Source organism: Centruroides vittatus, unplaced genomic scaffold, assembly GCF_030686945.1.
Source record: "Centruroides vittatus isolate TY-2023 unplaced genomic scaffold, ASM3068694v2 contig_367, whole genome shotgun sequence".
NCBI classification, from domain to species: domain Eukaryota; kingdom Metazoa; phylum Arthropoda; class Arachnida; order Scorpiones; family Buthidae; genus Centruroides; species Centruroides vittatus.
The window spans coordinates 438269-455629 of record NW_027122190.1 but is presented as its reverse complement, the minus strand read 5'-3'; the positions used below and the strand labels follow the sequence as shown (position 1 = coordinate 455629).

The following is a 17361-nucleotide window of genomic DNA, read 5'->3' as shown; positions in this document are numbered from 1 at the left end:
TCAAATATTATTTTCATTTAATATTAATTTATAATGTAACAATTTATCTTATCTTAAATTAAGTTAATTATTTATTGTTTAAAGTCTTTAATAACGATTGTTTCTAGATCCATATATCTATTACTATTCTAACTGCATGTTTGTTTGAAACTTAAACTGAAATTTAACTTATAACTTTAATTTTAATGTGTTTAATTAATACTGTATTTAAAGTTTGCTTCATTAATATTATATAAAATAAAGTGAACTTTAGTTTTCCTAGTGCAGTGCTTTTTTATTCAGTAATAATTATTTGTAAATGGTTTTTTTTTAATTTGATTTCTTTATTATCCTTGTTTTTACTCCATCCAAGCAAATAGAAATGCAAAATTTATATTTCAGATGACAACTTAATAATTTAATTCATTAATTAATTAATTTTCCACTGATTGTTAGCTGTATGCAGTATACTTGTGGAACCAATTAACTGCATGTATTGAGGATTACCTGTATTTATTGTGGTAAAATCACTGTAATTAGATGTTTCCATTCACTATATCTTAGCCAATAATTATGTTTTACTTTAAAAAGACGTACGTACATACATATACATATATAAATATAATTGATAGCTTTATATATATAACTGAATGTTTAATCTTATTATTATTGAAAATAAATATTTAAATATCCTAATTTGAACTTGTGAATGGAAAACAGGAAACAGTGGAGTTATTTCCTGTTTTCCACCAATCACAAAGACTAGCATGGCTTTGTTGGAACACATTTTTGTTTTATCTGTTTGTATGACATGGTTTGGCCATCTGTTATAACTATACATGATGAATTTTATAAAAAAAAACTTACTGTGTGTGTTACTGAGAAATTTATAATAAATGCAACTAATCTAATTACTTCAACTACCCCGACGGAGATTCAGGCGGCATAACTGGCAACACACCTGCTTGGTAAGCAGGAATTACAGGTTCGAGTCCCAGTTCAGGTCGATCTTCTCTTCCAGAATATTCTAAAATTGATTTAAATTAATTAATTTATTTATAATTATTATATTTAATAAGATATGGTGGCCTGGTAACTTGCCTCTTGCCAAATTGCATATTGTAATTATTTAGCTTTAATAGTCCAATAAAGGAATCAAGCTGTTCATTTGGTATTTGGACCACTGTAATTTCTATAAAATCATATACTAAAATTCTAAAAGTTTGTTTTAAAAAACAAACAAAAAACCATTTTTTTCACAACCATCCTCTATGTAAAAAATCTTTTGGTGTGTTACAATTCACATAAGAATGTTACAAGTTACCGTTTTTCATACTGAATGTTAAATATTTAAATATTCTATTGATATAAAAATTTATAGCAATAATTGTTACAACTACATGTAAAATTTCTATTTTATTTTTCAGCATAACAGCGGTTCTGACTTGGCTGTCTTATTTGTTGAAGCTCTTAACAAGTCCAAGTTCAAAGTCACAGATGTCTTTATAGGTTAATAGTTATAAAAATATTGCTACTTTTAACATATCTGATTAGTTTAAATATATTTAATTTATTACTGTTTTTGAATTTACCATATAGGAATCCTTCAAGTTTTAGTGGAACAGAAAGACAGACAAAAACAATAGCTTAATGCAAATCTTGCATATGTAAAACAGATTTTTGGGCAAACTTACATCGAGCAAGTTTAGTAGCCACTTGCTGCTATTAAACTCGCTTGACATAATTACTTCGACTAGTAGACTCACTCGATGATTTATCTGAGTGAGTAAAGTTGAAGAACAGGCTACTTGTTTTGTTTCTCACTTGCAAGTTTACTAGAAAACTGAGTAATCATGATCAGTGAATAGATCAGTCTATAGAAGATATACATCTATTGGCTGAAGTAGCTTGTGTGGAAATTTTAGTCATTGCTTGTATTTTCAGAAATAGACTTTGAGAGGTTGTGGAAAGAAAAGCATGATGGCAGTTTTCTAAGATATCAAAAATAAATAATAATTATTTATTTAAGGAATTTGTCTCTCTCAGTTTTATGTATAGAGGTACATTTGAGAAAAGACAATGTTTTGTCCTTGTTTTTCCTTTTACTCTAAAGTTAAAATTATATTTGACAATGGTTCATGTTGTCATGTAATTAATTTAAAGAATATTGTATTTTATTATTTTTTTAGTATAGTCTTGAAAGCAAAGTGAGTAAGCTAATTTATTTGCTCAGTGTAATTGGTATTTGCGGTGTGTATGTAAACTCGCACATACACATACCAATTACACTCATTCACTCTTTTGTGAGTTTGCATGCTGGTGAGTAGCTAACAGTATGGTTGCATTACATTTCAACTGTAATGTTAGCTACTCACTGTACTGTCAGCACAATAAACTCCAACTGTACCAGAAAACTGGAACTGTACATGCAGATAAGAATTACACCTCAATGCAAAATTTCCAACAAAAATTCAATATTCAAACGTTTTCGACCACTATTTTATCGGCTCTCATCAGGAAATGTAGAATGGAAAAATTGTTCTATAAATAGAATGCCATTGCGTTCTATTTTTAAAAAGTTTCAGATACGTTCGAATAAAGGCTGTGATGTATTATGAGTCTAGATAGTATTTCCATTCATGTACCAAATGCATGGAAATACTATCTAGACTCATAATATATGTCACAGCCTTTATTCGGACGTATTTGACTTTTTAAAAATAGAACGCAATGGCATTCTATTTATAGAACAATTTTTCCATTCTACATTTCCTGATGAGAGCCGATAAAATAGTGGTCGAAAACGTTTGAATATTGAATTTTTGTTGGAAATTTTGCATTGAGGTGTAATACTTATCTAATCTTTATTGAAGCATAACTAACTGTTAAGCTTCAATAAAGGTTATGTTTCAATTGCCATCCTCAACTTCGTAATTATTGAATAATTTTGAAAACAGCATGTGCAGTATATTTATGTTTTGGTTTTTACAGTATATATGTTTTATTGATATATCTTATTTAATATTATTAAAAATCTGATAATTATTATTAATTACAAAAATATTTATATATATTATAATTCTTTTGAAGTTTCAGTTAATTTTATAATAGTACAGGGTGTGTGAAAAGTTGCTATGCAGCAAGAAATTTGTATTGACATCATAAAGTTATATGTACAGTATTTCATACAAGACTTGTCCATTGCATGCAATACTGTATGAATAACTCTAATGTCATTACAAATTTTCGGACTCCTTGCAGTTTGACATACAGAAGGATGACCCATTCAATAACTTCTATCATAGTTTCATTGATGTGTTGTGAATAATTCCATAATTAAGTTTGTTTGTTTACTCCCACGATATTCGAACAATAGTTATTAGAATTTTTAATTTACAATGTATTTTTTTATTTTGATCATAAAATAAAGTAGGAAATGTAACTTTAAACTTATCAATAAAGATAATTTTGCTTGTATTTTGAGAAAATAAAACTCTAAAAACATTTCAAACCAGATTAAACAAGTGTCTAGCTGTTAAGTGACAACAGCAAACAAAATAAAATTACAAATCATTGTAAATATTTTCAGATTTTAACTTGTTCAAGGTTAAAGCTGTAAAAATATTAAAAATGAGTTGCAGTTTTCTTTTTGTTGCAAATAAAGCAGGTTAAGGAATTTGTATTAAATAATTTTCAACATTTTTTTTTTATATTTTTCTACATGTCAAACAATTTCTTTGCAGCTTTAAAATTTTAATCTTATATTTGATTTTAAAATACAAAAGTTTTGTGTTGGTCATTCCGACATTTTTAGTTCAGTGAGCACTGAATTGATACTAATCTGGATTGCACTAGTAAGTTGTACCCAGCAAAATATTTGCTGTAAAAAATTATTGTTAAATTACAAATAGGAAAATTAAACAAATGAATACATTTATTTATGTAAAATTTATTAATATAAGATTATAAAATTTCTTGGTATACAGCATTTTTTGTATAAATATCTTTATGGTTACATATTAATTTCTGCAAGCAAATTAGGTTGATGACACTAATCAAATGTAATTCTTTGTTTCTTTCATACCTACACTTCTTAGGCACCATTTTATTCAAAAGAAATGACATCATTCCTTACTTTTAATTAAAAAACAATGCTTTTATTATTCAGCATAACAATTATGTCTCACTGAAGATTCCTAAATTGTTACACTGGGTATACAAGTTATTTAAGTGCTTTGGGTACTGCACACGTGCATCGTAAATAAATGAGTGTCTGAATCACCAGTTGGGCACAATTTAGATGCTCAAGTGGATGTACAGTACTTTTCTGTCAAGCAAATCAAATGCAGCCACTTTGCAATGAGTAAATGTTGGCAGGTGGTTCAGTGTCATTTTCTATGATACTGAACCATCAGCTGACATTTACTCATCTAAAATGGTTGGTGCAGCAACCAAGAAATGAATGTTTGGAATGTACCAGAAATTTTTGATAAAAGGGATGGAAAATGTAGTAGAAATAGTAGATCAATGTTTCTTTCTTTTTCCATAAAGAAGAGATAAGTCATATCATTACAATTGCACCATTGTCATCCGTCTTTGATTTATTCCCCTTTCTTTCCACTGGATAATGTATTAATGAAGCAGTTGATATCATCAGTGTAATTTGTACAGAAGTCGTGTGATTACACACTAGCTTGAAGCAACAGAATTGCCCATGTAGATACCTAGCTTTAGCTAAATAAATACATATTTTCAAAACAAAAATGCTAGACGGAAGCATTCTAGAAGAACAGAAGGAAATGAATTGTATTAAATAAATATTGGTGTTCTCTGATTCACCATGATAATTACAGAGAATAACAATTGTACGAACTATGCAAAAGTATTTATTAATTGTACGTAAAAAGTATCATCTAGATCAGGAGTGGCGAACCTGTGGCACGTCGGAGAAATCATCTGGCACATAATGTATCATACGATTTCTGTCTTTTTCAATCATCCTTTCTGTTTATCACCTGACCATCCTTTTTTTAATCAGATTTTTTACATTTATTTGAATTAAAGCGTATTCTTTTAATTTCTTTAAATATCATTATTCAAAGGCTAAGACTTTGGCATGCGTTAACATCTTTATCTCTTGTAAGCTAAGTATGCTTACAATATGGCATGCGGACTCAAAAAGGTTTGCCATCCCTGATCTAGATTTATGGCTGGCCTTATTTGATGTAATATTTATGCGTAGAATAGTTTTGATCAGCAATTTGTATGATTTCCAGTTGCATGATTTTTATTATGATATTGAATTGTGAAAACATTTGCTGTATGCTTAACGTTGCTGGATTTCCTACTAGGCATGTGGAAATTTGAAAAAAAAAATATAAAGCAATCTAATCATTGCAGTTGTATATTGTAATTTATAAATAATTATATACCGTATTTTACGGACTATAAGACGCACTTTTTTCTTCGAAAAATTGCCTCCAAAATTCAGGTGCGTCTTATAGTCCGTAGCGTCTTATAGTTCGTAAAATACGGTAACTACAATTAGACATTATTAGTATAAGATGTAAAATTATGTAGTTGGTGTCCCAGTCTTCTGTGCTTAGCTTTGGAAGGTCTTAATATGATGATTAATTTTAAATAGTGATTTGTATGATTGTGGAAAAATTAATAGTCCACATGGACTCTTATTTTCAATTATATATAGTAGAACTTTGCTGATAAAACAAGACGTACATATGCAATTGTATTTCAGAAGTTAAAAGTATATAAATTTATAGTAATCCAAGTGTTAGAAATGTATCATCTGTATATAATAAAGTGCTCGATAATATCATTGTTGATACCGATAATTGATAATCTCCATATGATACTCTTGTATAATTATCCTCTTTTCTGCCGGCTAAACACTTCGTGTACGGCCGATGTCTTTCTTGTATGTATGTATAATTACAGTTTAAAATCAATATTTAAAAACTTCTTACTTCTAATTGTATGAATTAATTATAAGTTGTAAACTATTGTTTATATTTTGATCTTTAAAGATAAATTGGGGTATCTTCATACACTAATGAAAGTGGATTCTCCTGAAAGAATAAATTTCCTGACATCTGCTCTACAATGGTCTAGCAATAGCGGCGATGAACATTATCCACGCGGACATCCACGTTTACATCAATTAGTAGCTATTACATTATGGAAAGGTAAGATTACGTTCGAAGTTGCCAATTTGGTTAGGAAAGAAATCTCCTTTTATTTATGGAGTATTCTTTAATGGTTCACTAATTAATAATTTTATATTATTTACATTCGCTACTGGTCTAAATGAATCATAACCGAGGCTGTAAGAAGAGGTCAAAAATGAGCTGGACCTCTTACAGCCTCGGTTGTAAGAGGTCTGACTCTAATAATACTCTAATAAAGGAGGGGCTGCCTGCTTTTGCAGACTTAGCCCACTAAGAAGAAAAACTGGTGAAGAAAAGGTTGAAGGAAAGGTTCTGAAGGGAGAAGCATAAAGGAAAAGGGGGAAAAGTAAAGGTGAAAAAGTTCTTAGGACCTCAGAGCGCTGTATCGGAAATTATTAATAACCAAAATTACAACAGTTGACAAAACTGTTATACAATATTATCAATTACAAGAAATGGTCCGGTTACAGTAGTATGCAAAACTCATCACTTATTGGTAGGTAGATCACTGCAAGGTTACAATAATAATAAAAACGCAGAGAATTTAATATGCAGAGAATGTAAATATTAGCTTACTATGATGTAATAATACTGATTACAATTTCTGTTATTCATTTTTGCTTGCCAACATTATCAATACAATTCTAATATCAATTGCTAGCATGTAACACTGTCAGACCAAACTAATAGGGGATATTTTCCATAAGGGAGAAGCTAACCTTAGAGATTGTTTCATCTTAACGTGACAACTGCTCTCTTCTTTCTTTTGGCCAGACACCCTCTCTTCCTATGGCTCTGATTGATAACACTTAAAAATCCTTATCATACATTGCAATATCTATAATTAGTATTTGAAATTAATTGTAGATAATTAGCACTTTTTAAATTATTTATATTAAGTATATTGGAAAATATTTAATTATCATTTAATGGATATAAAATAATTTTGTGCATTATATTTTTATAAAGTTACAGTAGAGTGTCGTTAATCGGAACGTCGGTAATAGGAATGGTTGGTAATCGGAATGATTTTCAGTCGGACTGTGTCGTGCTGAATCAAACATTTTTGATACTAGATTTACTTCTAAAGTATAATTTTCATGTTTTTTATATTCTTCAATATATTTATTTTGTTTGTACAAAATGAAGAAATAATTTTTAACGATACGATAGCCTTGATTATTATTATAAAAATTTTCGTTAGACTTAAAATCGACGAAAATTCAACATGAAGCGACACGCAACGGAGAAAAATTCAACATGAAGCGACACGCAATGGAGAAAAGTTTGAACATCGGACAGGTTAATATATTTTTTCGTACAAAGTCGATAATCGGAACAAATGACTAATCGGAACAACCCCAGTTTCCAATTGATTCCGATTTTCGATGCTCTACTGTACTTGTTTTAGAGCATAATTGCATTATCTGAACTTCATAAACTAGCTTCAAAAATAAGAAGAAAGAAAGTGCTTACTTAAGCTTTATCAAACTATAAAGTGTCATTTATTGCACTTCTGTAAAGACTATAAACTCCTAACAATGTCTTATTGTCTTGAATCAAAAATATAAATTTTTAATTTCTTGTCATTGTAGTATTTTAATCCTAACTTACCCATTTATCAATTTCGAATATGGCTGGCAAAATTGGTATATTTAACTTGTGACAGAAAATATTAGCTGCTGTTGAACACCTTGAAAATGTTAGCCATATTTAAAGTGTAATTTTTGAGTTTTAATTCACCTACATATTAAGAAAATCAATTACTTCTGATGCTGTGGCTCAGTTTAAAAGTAACTAAAGTATAAGGATGGTTGTTTATGCCAATTTTACTTTTAATTATTTTATTCATCATTTAAAGCCTTGAGGATAAGATGGCACCGAGGGACATCTGTGAGGTGAAATGTTGCCAGACTCCTCCCGATTGGTCTCTTTTGGTACAGGCGATCAAAGAGTAGAAAGAATATGATTTGCGGACCTGAATTCTGAATTTAATTGGCAAATTTAGAATTAAACTATCTTATTTAAAAGAAAACTAATATAAGTGACATATATAAAAATTTGAGTTATGCATAAGGATAATACCCACAAAAGTGAACTCATAATTTTTAATAAACACAAAGGAGAACTACAATATTGTACCAGTAATTGACATCTTCAAAAGTTTCTGGAGAGAGATGATCAATATACAGTATCTGAATGAGTCTATTGTATAAGATCAGGATAACTGACACTATTATTAAATTTTTTGTTTCAGAGAACTGACAAACTCAGTTTACATATGTGGGATTTTCAACTATTTTTCCATAAGTAAATGTATGACTGTAGATGAATGAAGAGACAGAGAGACAATAGTAATTTTTAAAATTTATTATGAGGGTTTGTACACACTACATACTTTGGATGGGGCAAAGAAAGTGCAACAACTACACTTTCTATTTGGAGAAAGAGCATTTCAGAATTATTGAATCAAGCTGCCTCCTAGCATAAATATCTGAGTTGTTTAGAATTCTGAACAACTCAGATATTTATGCTAGATGATGTTCTGAATGCACAATTCAGCAGCATTGGATGATTGTTGGGATGTTGAAATGATATATCATGATTACGAGGTTATTAAGATTTATGTCACTTTGTAAATTTACTTCTTCAACAGTTCTGATGATTTTCAACTAAGATGAGATTTCCTTCTTCATTTGTCACATGATTTGGCAAGGTGTAAGAAGACTATCTGATCAGTGAGGATGGTATTCATCGTGGTTGGTCATTTGAAATTAACCCTCCAGGTTGGTTCATGGGAGCAGCAAGGACAGAGATTACTCTTTTTTTTTCTTTGGAAACACATACTTTTATACTTTTATCTGGAGGCTTAGATATGACTCTTACGTTCTATGGAGTCTTGGGTTCAGTTTTTCACATGAAGATTTGAGTGTGACTCTGATTGTCTTCTGACTATTTGACTTGAATTCACCTAAGACACACTCTTTTTGGATACTTCATCCAAAGTGTTGACGGTGGACAGTTGATTCACCTCTTACTTTGATTGTGTTTTTGAACTATTATCTAATGTTTGAGGATCATTTAGAGATTATCTCCTGTTTCTAGGGAGGTTCTCTCATCTCTTCAGTTACATTTATTATTTCAACACAAGCCCATTAATTAAATATTTGTTTTTTACATAACACTCCTTTTTTCTTAACCTTATTTTTATTTAATTCTTTACATTGTCCACACAAGTTATTAACTTTCCAGTTAACTGACGCATACAAATTCCTTGGTGTTGTGATGGGCCAAACCTCAGTTTTGATCATAGACTTGTAGAGAGAATAAATGAGGAACTAATCTGACCAAAATTACTGTTCCTACTATGAATGTAATTTACACAAATTAGTTATAAAATTTGGAAAAAATCAAATATATAATTATCATAATTAATTACATCATATAAATATGAATTTTATAAGAGAACAGTTCATTAGTTAGTTCTAATTCTTCCAATTTTCTATTACTGTACTATTTTGACTGAAACTATTAAATTAACAAGTTAATCTCATCAATTGTATTTTACAGAAAAAAACTATGCACAGTCCAAATACCATTTTATCCATTCAACTGATGGAGATGGATGCGGCACGATGTTAGTTGAATATCATTGCACCAAGGGATATCCAAATGAAGTGGATTTGTTTATTGCCCAAGCTGTTTTCCAGTAAGTACAGTACATCAATGTTTTTTCTTATTGCCATCTTTATGTGTACAGTTCATATGAAGATATTACACATTATATAATATATATTATCATTAATGTAGACATACATCAAATTGATGTATATGTTTATATGTAATACTGTATGTATTTATGGATTGCCATTCTATGTGGCTCTGTGAGGTAGCTATCACAATTTAAATTATATTCCATCTCTTGGAAAACCAAATGGATGAGAGTGCTTCCTACTGGTTACCATCAGTCTACTGAGATGAAAACATTCACCTTTGATTTAAAAAGTACTAAAAAATATATATTTTATTCAGTTTGGCTTGAAAAATAATATCTAAATCTGGAATCTGTGATGCTGCAAACACAGATGAAGGAAAGTAAATGTTGAAAAAGGAATTGGAGAAGAAAGGATCTGTGCTTAAATATGTCTTTGTGCCAGCTGAATTGTTTAATTCATTCAATTTTAAAAAAGTTCATCACTTATTTTACAAAATAGGAATGAGTATTAGTAGAAGGTGGCAATGAATGCAATGTATCAGCCTATCCAATTTGGAAATTGTTCATTTTTCCTCACCCCTGTGGAGCACCATCACAGATTTCAGATTGAGATATTATTTTTCAAGCTGAATTGAATAAAATACAAAAAGAAGTTAATATAATTTGTTGATTTTACATTTTGTATTGGAAATAGAGATTTGGTTTCATCGAAAGATCGTTCAGGCTCCAGTTCCAAGAAGTCAACTTTATGAATGAATTTATCAAACTTCAAAAAGTAATTTTGAGTCAGACATTTTAAGTTCTAGTTTATTAGTAGAAACTGTATTTTCATAAAAGTGAAACAACAACTATAGTTTTGTAATACATTAATTAATCTATTCTAGTTTTTGATTCCACTTCTGTCTATTCTGTTGTTCTGTTTCTCAGGTTGTATTGAAGATAAGTTTTAATAATTAAATATCTGAATTTGTCTTAGAGAGGCAGTAAAGTCCTATTCTTATTTAAAGATTAATAATTAATTTTGAGTATTTATTAATTAATTAATTGGAAGAGAATTGTCTTTTTTTTTTTTTTTTTTTTGCAACCACTTGGCAACAAGATTTCCTTCTGCCTAGTGGTTCTTAAGCTTAATATAGATAAGGAGACAGTGTCACTTGCCCCATGCTTGGGTGTGCCAGTTTTTCCACAGAAGTTAATGATGGGTTAATGTATTGGGGCTCTGGCAGATAACAAACTTTTGTGAAAACTACTGATGCTGTTCCAGATTGGTTGTCATTCGAGGGTCAGTTGAGAGAAATAGGAAAGGGCAAACACCATCACATCAGTGTCACCTGCCTTTGAGGAAGCTCACGATTCATTATATATTTGGTGTCCTTGTAGTAATCATAGCTACAAGGTGTGTTTAGACAAACATCTCTTGAGGAGAAAGACATTTACTGAATTCAAACTCTGGAGATGCAACTTGTTGAGTTTCATTCTTATGCTATCACTTTCATTATACATTGTATTAGCCAGCAATAATGAAATTTTATCCAATTATGGTATCTTTACACACAGTATTTTTTCAGATGAATGAAGGTTATTCAAAAATTATTCTTTTGTGTCCATTTAAATCAACATTAAAGCTACACATTTTGGTTGTTGCTTGCGTGCGTGTGTGTGTGTGTGTGTGTGTGTATAAGTACACACAGCATTGTCATTTTATTACTATTAATGTTACATATAACATTAATATTTAAATTTAAATGATAAGGTACTGAATACATACCGTACATAAATGAATCATCTTATGTTTGGTTTTGTTTCTTAATTATTACTTCAGCACATATTTGTAAAATTCAATAATTGTAATATAAGCTACATTAATAGTTTTGTTTTATAAAATGTTGTATACTGAGGTGATATATTTTCATTAGAATGTATTTCAGCATCAATAGAAAACTTTGATATTATTAAATATCTCTGTGTAGAAAGCCTGAAAAGGTTTGAATTCAATAGTAGCTTTATACAGAAAAATTTAAGTTCAGAATTTATGTAAATAAACTATATTTGAAGCAGAGCATCAGTGAAACTTCTATGAGGCTTACAGAATTGTGTTCATTCTCAAAATCTGTTTGATAGATTTTGATTAAACTTTTTTATTAATTGCAATGAGGAATCCAATAATGTAATAAAAACTGGGGTCTATGACTCTTTTTGAGATATAAGGTAATTTTACAAGTGTTCACAACAAAGCAGTACATTTGAGGAAGATGAAGTTTCTTCATACTATGAAGATATGCCAGTTGAATATGATATTTGGAAATGGATGCTAAATTAGGCAGTGGCTCCAGATAGATTACCAAATAATGATTCTTTAGTCCAGGAGTTGGCAAACTACAGCTCGCAGGACAAATTTGGCTCCCCGCCTGTTTTCAATCTGGCCCGTGGGTTAATATTTTATTTACATGGAAAAATTGCAAGTAAATCAAATGGGGATGGTGCAACCAGTCTTATCTCCGTGATGTTGACAGAGGTCACGGAAAGGCGCTTGTGCTGCTACAGTTGTACTTGTTTGTGCTCCTCATCAATTAAGTGGATTTTTCGCAGAACTTTTTGTGCCAGGATCTTTTGAAATACACAGTTGGAAACAGCTAATCATTTCAAAGCTACTGGTATGAAAATTACTTAATTACATTAATTAGGAGGGAGTTAATTAACTTTAAAGTTTTGGCTTTTTGATTGGACCTAGTGGAAGGGGGATTAATTTTAGGGGGTGGCAGCAGGGGGTTCATCAAAAGGAGGGTAATTTTAAAGGTATTTAAAATTGGGTGGCGGTAAAATAAAAATTTAACGAGTTACAGGGTTTAAACGATTTAGTATTACAGCCTTTGGAAAATTTCAAAATTTTGAGTTACAATGGATTTTAACGGCCATTTAAAGGATTCTAATGGACTTTATAACAGTTCCAACTGTCTGTTTATTAATTAAAATGCATTACTAGCTTAATTGGTAGGTAATTGGGAATAAATTAAATAGTCTTTGGTACAATTGAAACCGTGTTGTTATTTATATTTGGTATACTGGCACAATGAAGTGGCGCTTAATCAACACTGGGCGAGTTTTCCATCTTTATTTAGTTAGTACGCTATTTTACATGTGCGTTTCGGGCCTTCGCTTCTCTTCAGCTAACTTGGTTTAAAACACACACCTGCGAACAACATTTAACGAATTGGCACGAGACAAAAAAAGTGCATGACAATTATTACGGTATCTATAAATACAGTCCTCGTACGACAGTCATAGCAGGATGTTGTTTTCCTCAAAATCCCAAGCACTAGCATATAGGTAAAATATCTTTTGCAGGGTGGATGAAACAAAGATTGGTTTTACAAAGTTGCGCTTAATAACAGCGTTAAAGTAACAAGTTGTAAAATTAAATAAAATAAGGTAAAACACAGTATAAAAATTTCCTTGAGTGTTACAATTCTTCTAGACACATTCTGTAAACTGCCATCCTGACACGCTAAAACGGGATGGCAGTTTACAGAATGTGTCTAGAAGAATTGTAACACTCAAGGAAATTTTTATACTGTGTTTTACCTTATTTTATTTAATTTTACAACTTGTTACTTTAACGCTGTTATTAAGCGCAACTTTGTAAAACCAATCTTTGTTTCATCCACCCTGCAAAAGATATTTTACCTATATGCTAGTGCTTGGGATTTTGAGGAAAACAACAGTCCTGCTATGACTGTCGTATGAGGACTGTATTTATAGATACCGTAATAATTGTCATGCACTTTTTTTGTCTCGTGCCAATTCGTTAAATGTTGTTCGCAGGTGTGTGTTTTAAACCAAGTTAGCTGAAGAGGAGCGAAGGCCCGAAACGCACATGTAAAATAGCGTACTAACTAAATAAAGATGGAAAACTCGCCCAGTGTTGATTAAGCGCCACTTCATTGTACCAGTATACTAAATAGTCTTCATTTAATTAGCATAATATAGTTCAGCTAACTATATATAAAATAATTTTGCATACTTATGCATGTATTGTTGGGACATTACTGTATCTGTTAGTGCATTTGTTCACTCAAGTGATTGCTTTGACATCATTGCACGTGGCTTACTACCTATTCTTGAATAATGAAGTTGAACGGTGTGCAATCTCAAGCTGAACGTAACAACACACAAGACTCACAAAGTGGACCAGCTGTTGTTCTTGGGCCAATAGAAAACACAATACTGAAAGAGGCAAATTCCCACCTATGGAAAATACTTGACTTGGTTCCTGAAACTTACCGGTCAAATTTAAAGATAGAGGAGCGTAAGGAGATCTGGGAAAGAGTTTTACAGCTACATTAGCTGTGTCAGCCAAATATATGCAATCCTTAGGAAATTTGGAACAAAACCTAGCCCTCCACTAGTATTTAGTAATGGACAGGGGATCCAATCAACCTATGCCACTATTACCAAAAGTAGTAGACCAATTTAACCAAGCTCGACTACTAGGGTGGTAGATAAGTCATTAAACAGAAAACTGCAGAGAGAGTACTATTGGCAACCATGCTGTCCTGGTTTACACGAAAGAAAATGTGGACCCCCAAAGCAAAACAGATATCAAAAAAGTTAGACACAATTCTAGATACAATTGAACCTCAAAAACTTCAAATCAGAGTCAAGGCAATAAAGGATTTGAGAAATGACAGATTTTGCATCCGGGTTGGCAGTCAGAAAGAGGGGGAGGTTCTTATGAATGCCATCAAAAATATTGCACATGTTAAAGACAAAATCAGATGCTCAACATCTATGGGCAGGCTTTCCAGAGTTATTCTGTTAAATATGTCAAATGCAGTTGAAAATGAAGATATTCTCCCCTATATATATGAACAAAACAAAGAACTGCAAGTAATTGGCAAACAAGATTTTCTATCTGTCTGTCAAGTAAGTACTGTATTGAATAGACACCAGATGAAAGAAAATTGTAGGCACGTGATTATCGCAGTCACCCCAAACATCAGAAGAGCAATTGCAGTGTACTCACGGCACCTACACAACTCCCCGGGGTGCCCCCATTGTGGCGCTGTGGAAACTACACTTCATTACTGGCTACATTGCCCCAAATACACTATAGCCCGCAAGGACCTTGGCAACACGATGACCCTAAACATGTCTCTGGTGCTCACGCTGACGCCTATCTACTGGCCACCAGCCTCCATCATTCCTAGTCAACACATGATGGTGCTGGAGCGCGCTACATTAGCCTCACTAGTCGGTTCACTTAGCAACTGGCAACATCGGTCGGAGAAAGAGCCGCAAAGGCTATAATCTCCATATTAAATTGAAGAAGAAGAAGAAGCAATTGTAGGTCTGAAACACACATCATTATTACAGGCCAATGTAAAGGCCGATGACTACATTCCCCTAATAAGATGTTATAACTGCTGTGGATATGGCCTAACTGCCAAAAACTGTATAGAATATCTCACATGCAGTCACTGCACAAAGCAGCATAAATACGCAGACTGCAATCGACTAGATAGATCACCCTGCTGCATAAATTGCGAAACAGAAATAAATCCGAAGAAGAAGGCTATAAATTCAGAACAGATCACAACACATTTGATGCAGACTGCCCAATTACAGTCCAAACAAAGGCATCAATGATTCAAAAATCCAACTATGGCCAATAGAGGAAATCAAAGTAACACACAGCAACCATGCAACATAAAGCTAAACATACTCCAAATCAATCTTCAAAGAGGCTCTAACTTCCCTCCTGCTTAAAACAGCAGAAAATTGGAAGATAATGTTATAACGGTACAAGAACCATACCTTTATAAAGACTACTTTCCACATTTTGGCAAATGGACAACTTTCCCCCATGTGGATACACTACGAAACCAAAGCTGGTATCTTCATCTGCAACCCAAATGTGGACACTCAATTCCTTTCTTCTCAGTTCTAAATATGCCACTATCATTGCCATACACAGTCACAATACCAATCCAGCTTTTCTTATGTCAATATATTGTTCTCCATTCTCAGACATTGGACCCCTGTTGGAGGAACTGGAAAGAATCAGCTCCTGGACCAATGGTCACCTGTGGCTAATAGGAGGGGACACCAATGCTAAGTCACCAGTATGGCACAGTGGCATAGAGGACCCAAGGCACCATGCCCTTCTCGAATTTGCCTCCACAAATCAATTTTTATCTAACAACACTAGCCCTTGTCAATCTATCACAGCAGCAGAGGTGACAGCTGGGTGGATATGGGGCTTTCAAACAGCAACATGAACAACCTTATTGTATACTGTAGCACACAAGGCTATCCTAGTGCCAGTGATCATAGATATATTAAAACTACTATAAACCTTACAGGCAAATCTGTCCACACCAACGATTATGTAACCAAAACTAACTGGAATGCCTTTTGTGAACAACTTAAATGCTCCAGGAATATTGAAAAGTCTGTAACAGAGATGGACAAAAAAGACATTGATAAGTGCATCACCCATCTAAACAATTGCATAAAAACCTGCTATCACAACACCTCCCACCAACAAGCGGAACTTCAGTACCATGGTGGGACAGCAAGCTCACAATTGTAAGGAAAGAGGTTAGAAAGTTAAGAAAGGCATACCAAAAACAACACGACAGTGACCTTTGCAACACCCTTTGTGCTGCCTAAATCAACAAGTTTAATAACTACAAAACCTTAACCAAAAGAGAGAGAAAGCCTGGAGGGAGTTCTGCAGTTCGATAAACCCTGGACCGACCCCTACAATGTTGCCTTCAAAAAACAGTGTAAACTGGGCATTCCCTTGCCAATTCACAAATCGGATGGTACTCTAACCACCTCCTTCAGTGATACAATAAAAACCATCTTTGACTACCACTTTCCCACTGATAACCAAACTGATGACAATAGTGTGCATAAAGAAAAACAGGACCACTTTAGATCTGCCCCAAACAATCCTCCTTTCACTTACAGTGAAGTTGCCAAAGCCTTTAAAAAGATAAAAATAAAGAAGTCCCCTGGAAAGGATGCAATAACAGGCAAAATGACAAAGGAAACCTTCGAAGCACTTCCAACATTCTTTGTAGTACTATATAATCAGCGCTTTCAGATTGGGTACTTCCCTGTTGACTGGACGTCTGCCTCAGTCAAACTTATACCAAAAAACAGTGAACAACCACCCACTAGTCCCAGAGACTACAGACCCATTTCCCTTCTGCTAATCATGGGTAAAATCCTGGGCAGACTTATCACCAACTGTATCATTAACCACCTTAGGCAGAAAAACTATACCAATATCCAACAAGGCTTTGTTCCTGGTAGGTCAACTAACACACCCCTGGCCTCAATCATTGATTATTTTGAAAAGGGCAAGAAAGATGGTAAACACTCTGTTCTAATATTCATTGATTTCCAAGGAGCATTTGATAACTTATGGTGGCCAGAAATCCTGTATTGACTCTGTGAATATCACTGCCCTAA

General features: G+C 32.5%; 1 protein-coding gene across 1 annotated transcript in view; it reads left to right on the top strand.

The window, feature by feature from the left end:
• The window catches only part of LOC136975239 (Golgi to ER traffic protein 4 homolog), a 43595-nt gene that overhangs the window by 15625 nt on the left and 10609 nt on the right, over positions 1 to 17361 (top strand). Inside the window, exons 3-5 of the mRNA XM_067270268.1 lie at positions 1407 to 1488; positions 6024 to 6182; positions 9735 to 9873. Of these exons, the coding sequence (XP_067126369.1) occupies positions 1407 to 1488; positions 6024 to 6182; positions 9735 to 9873 (380 nt within the window). The remainder of the gene's footprint in view (positions 1 to 1406; positions 1489 to 6023; positions 6183 to 9734; positions 9874 to 17361) is intronic.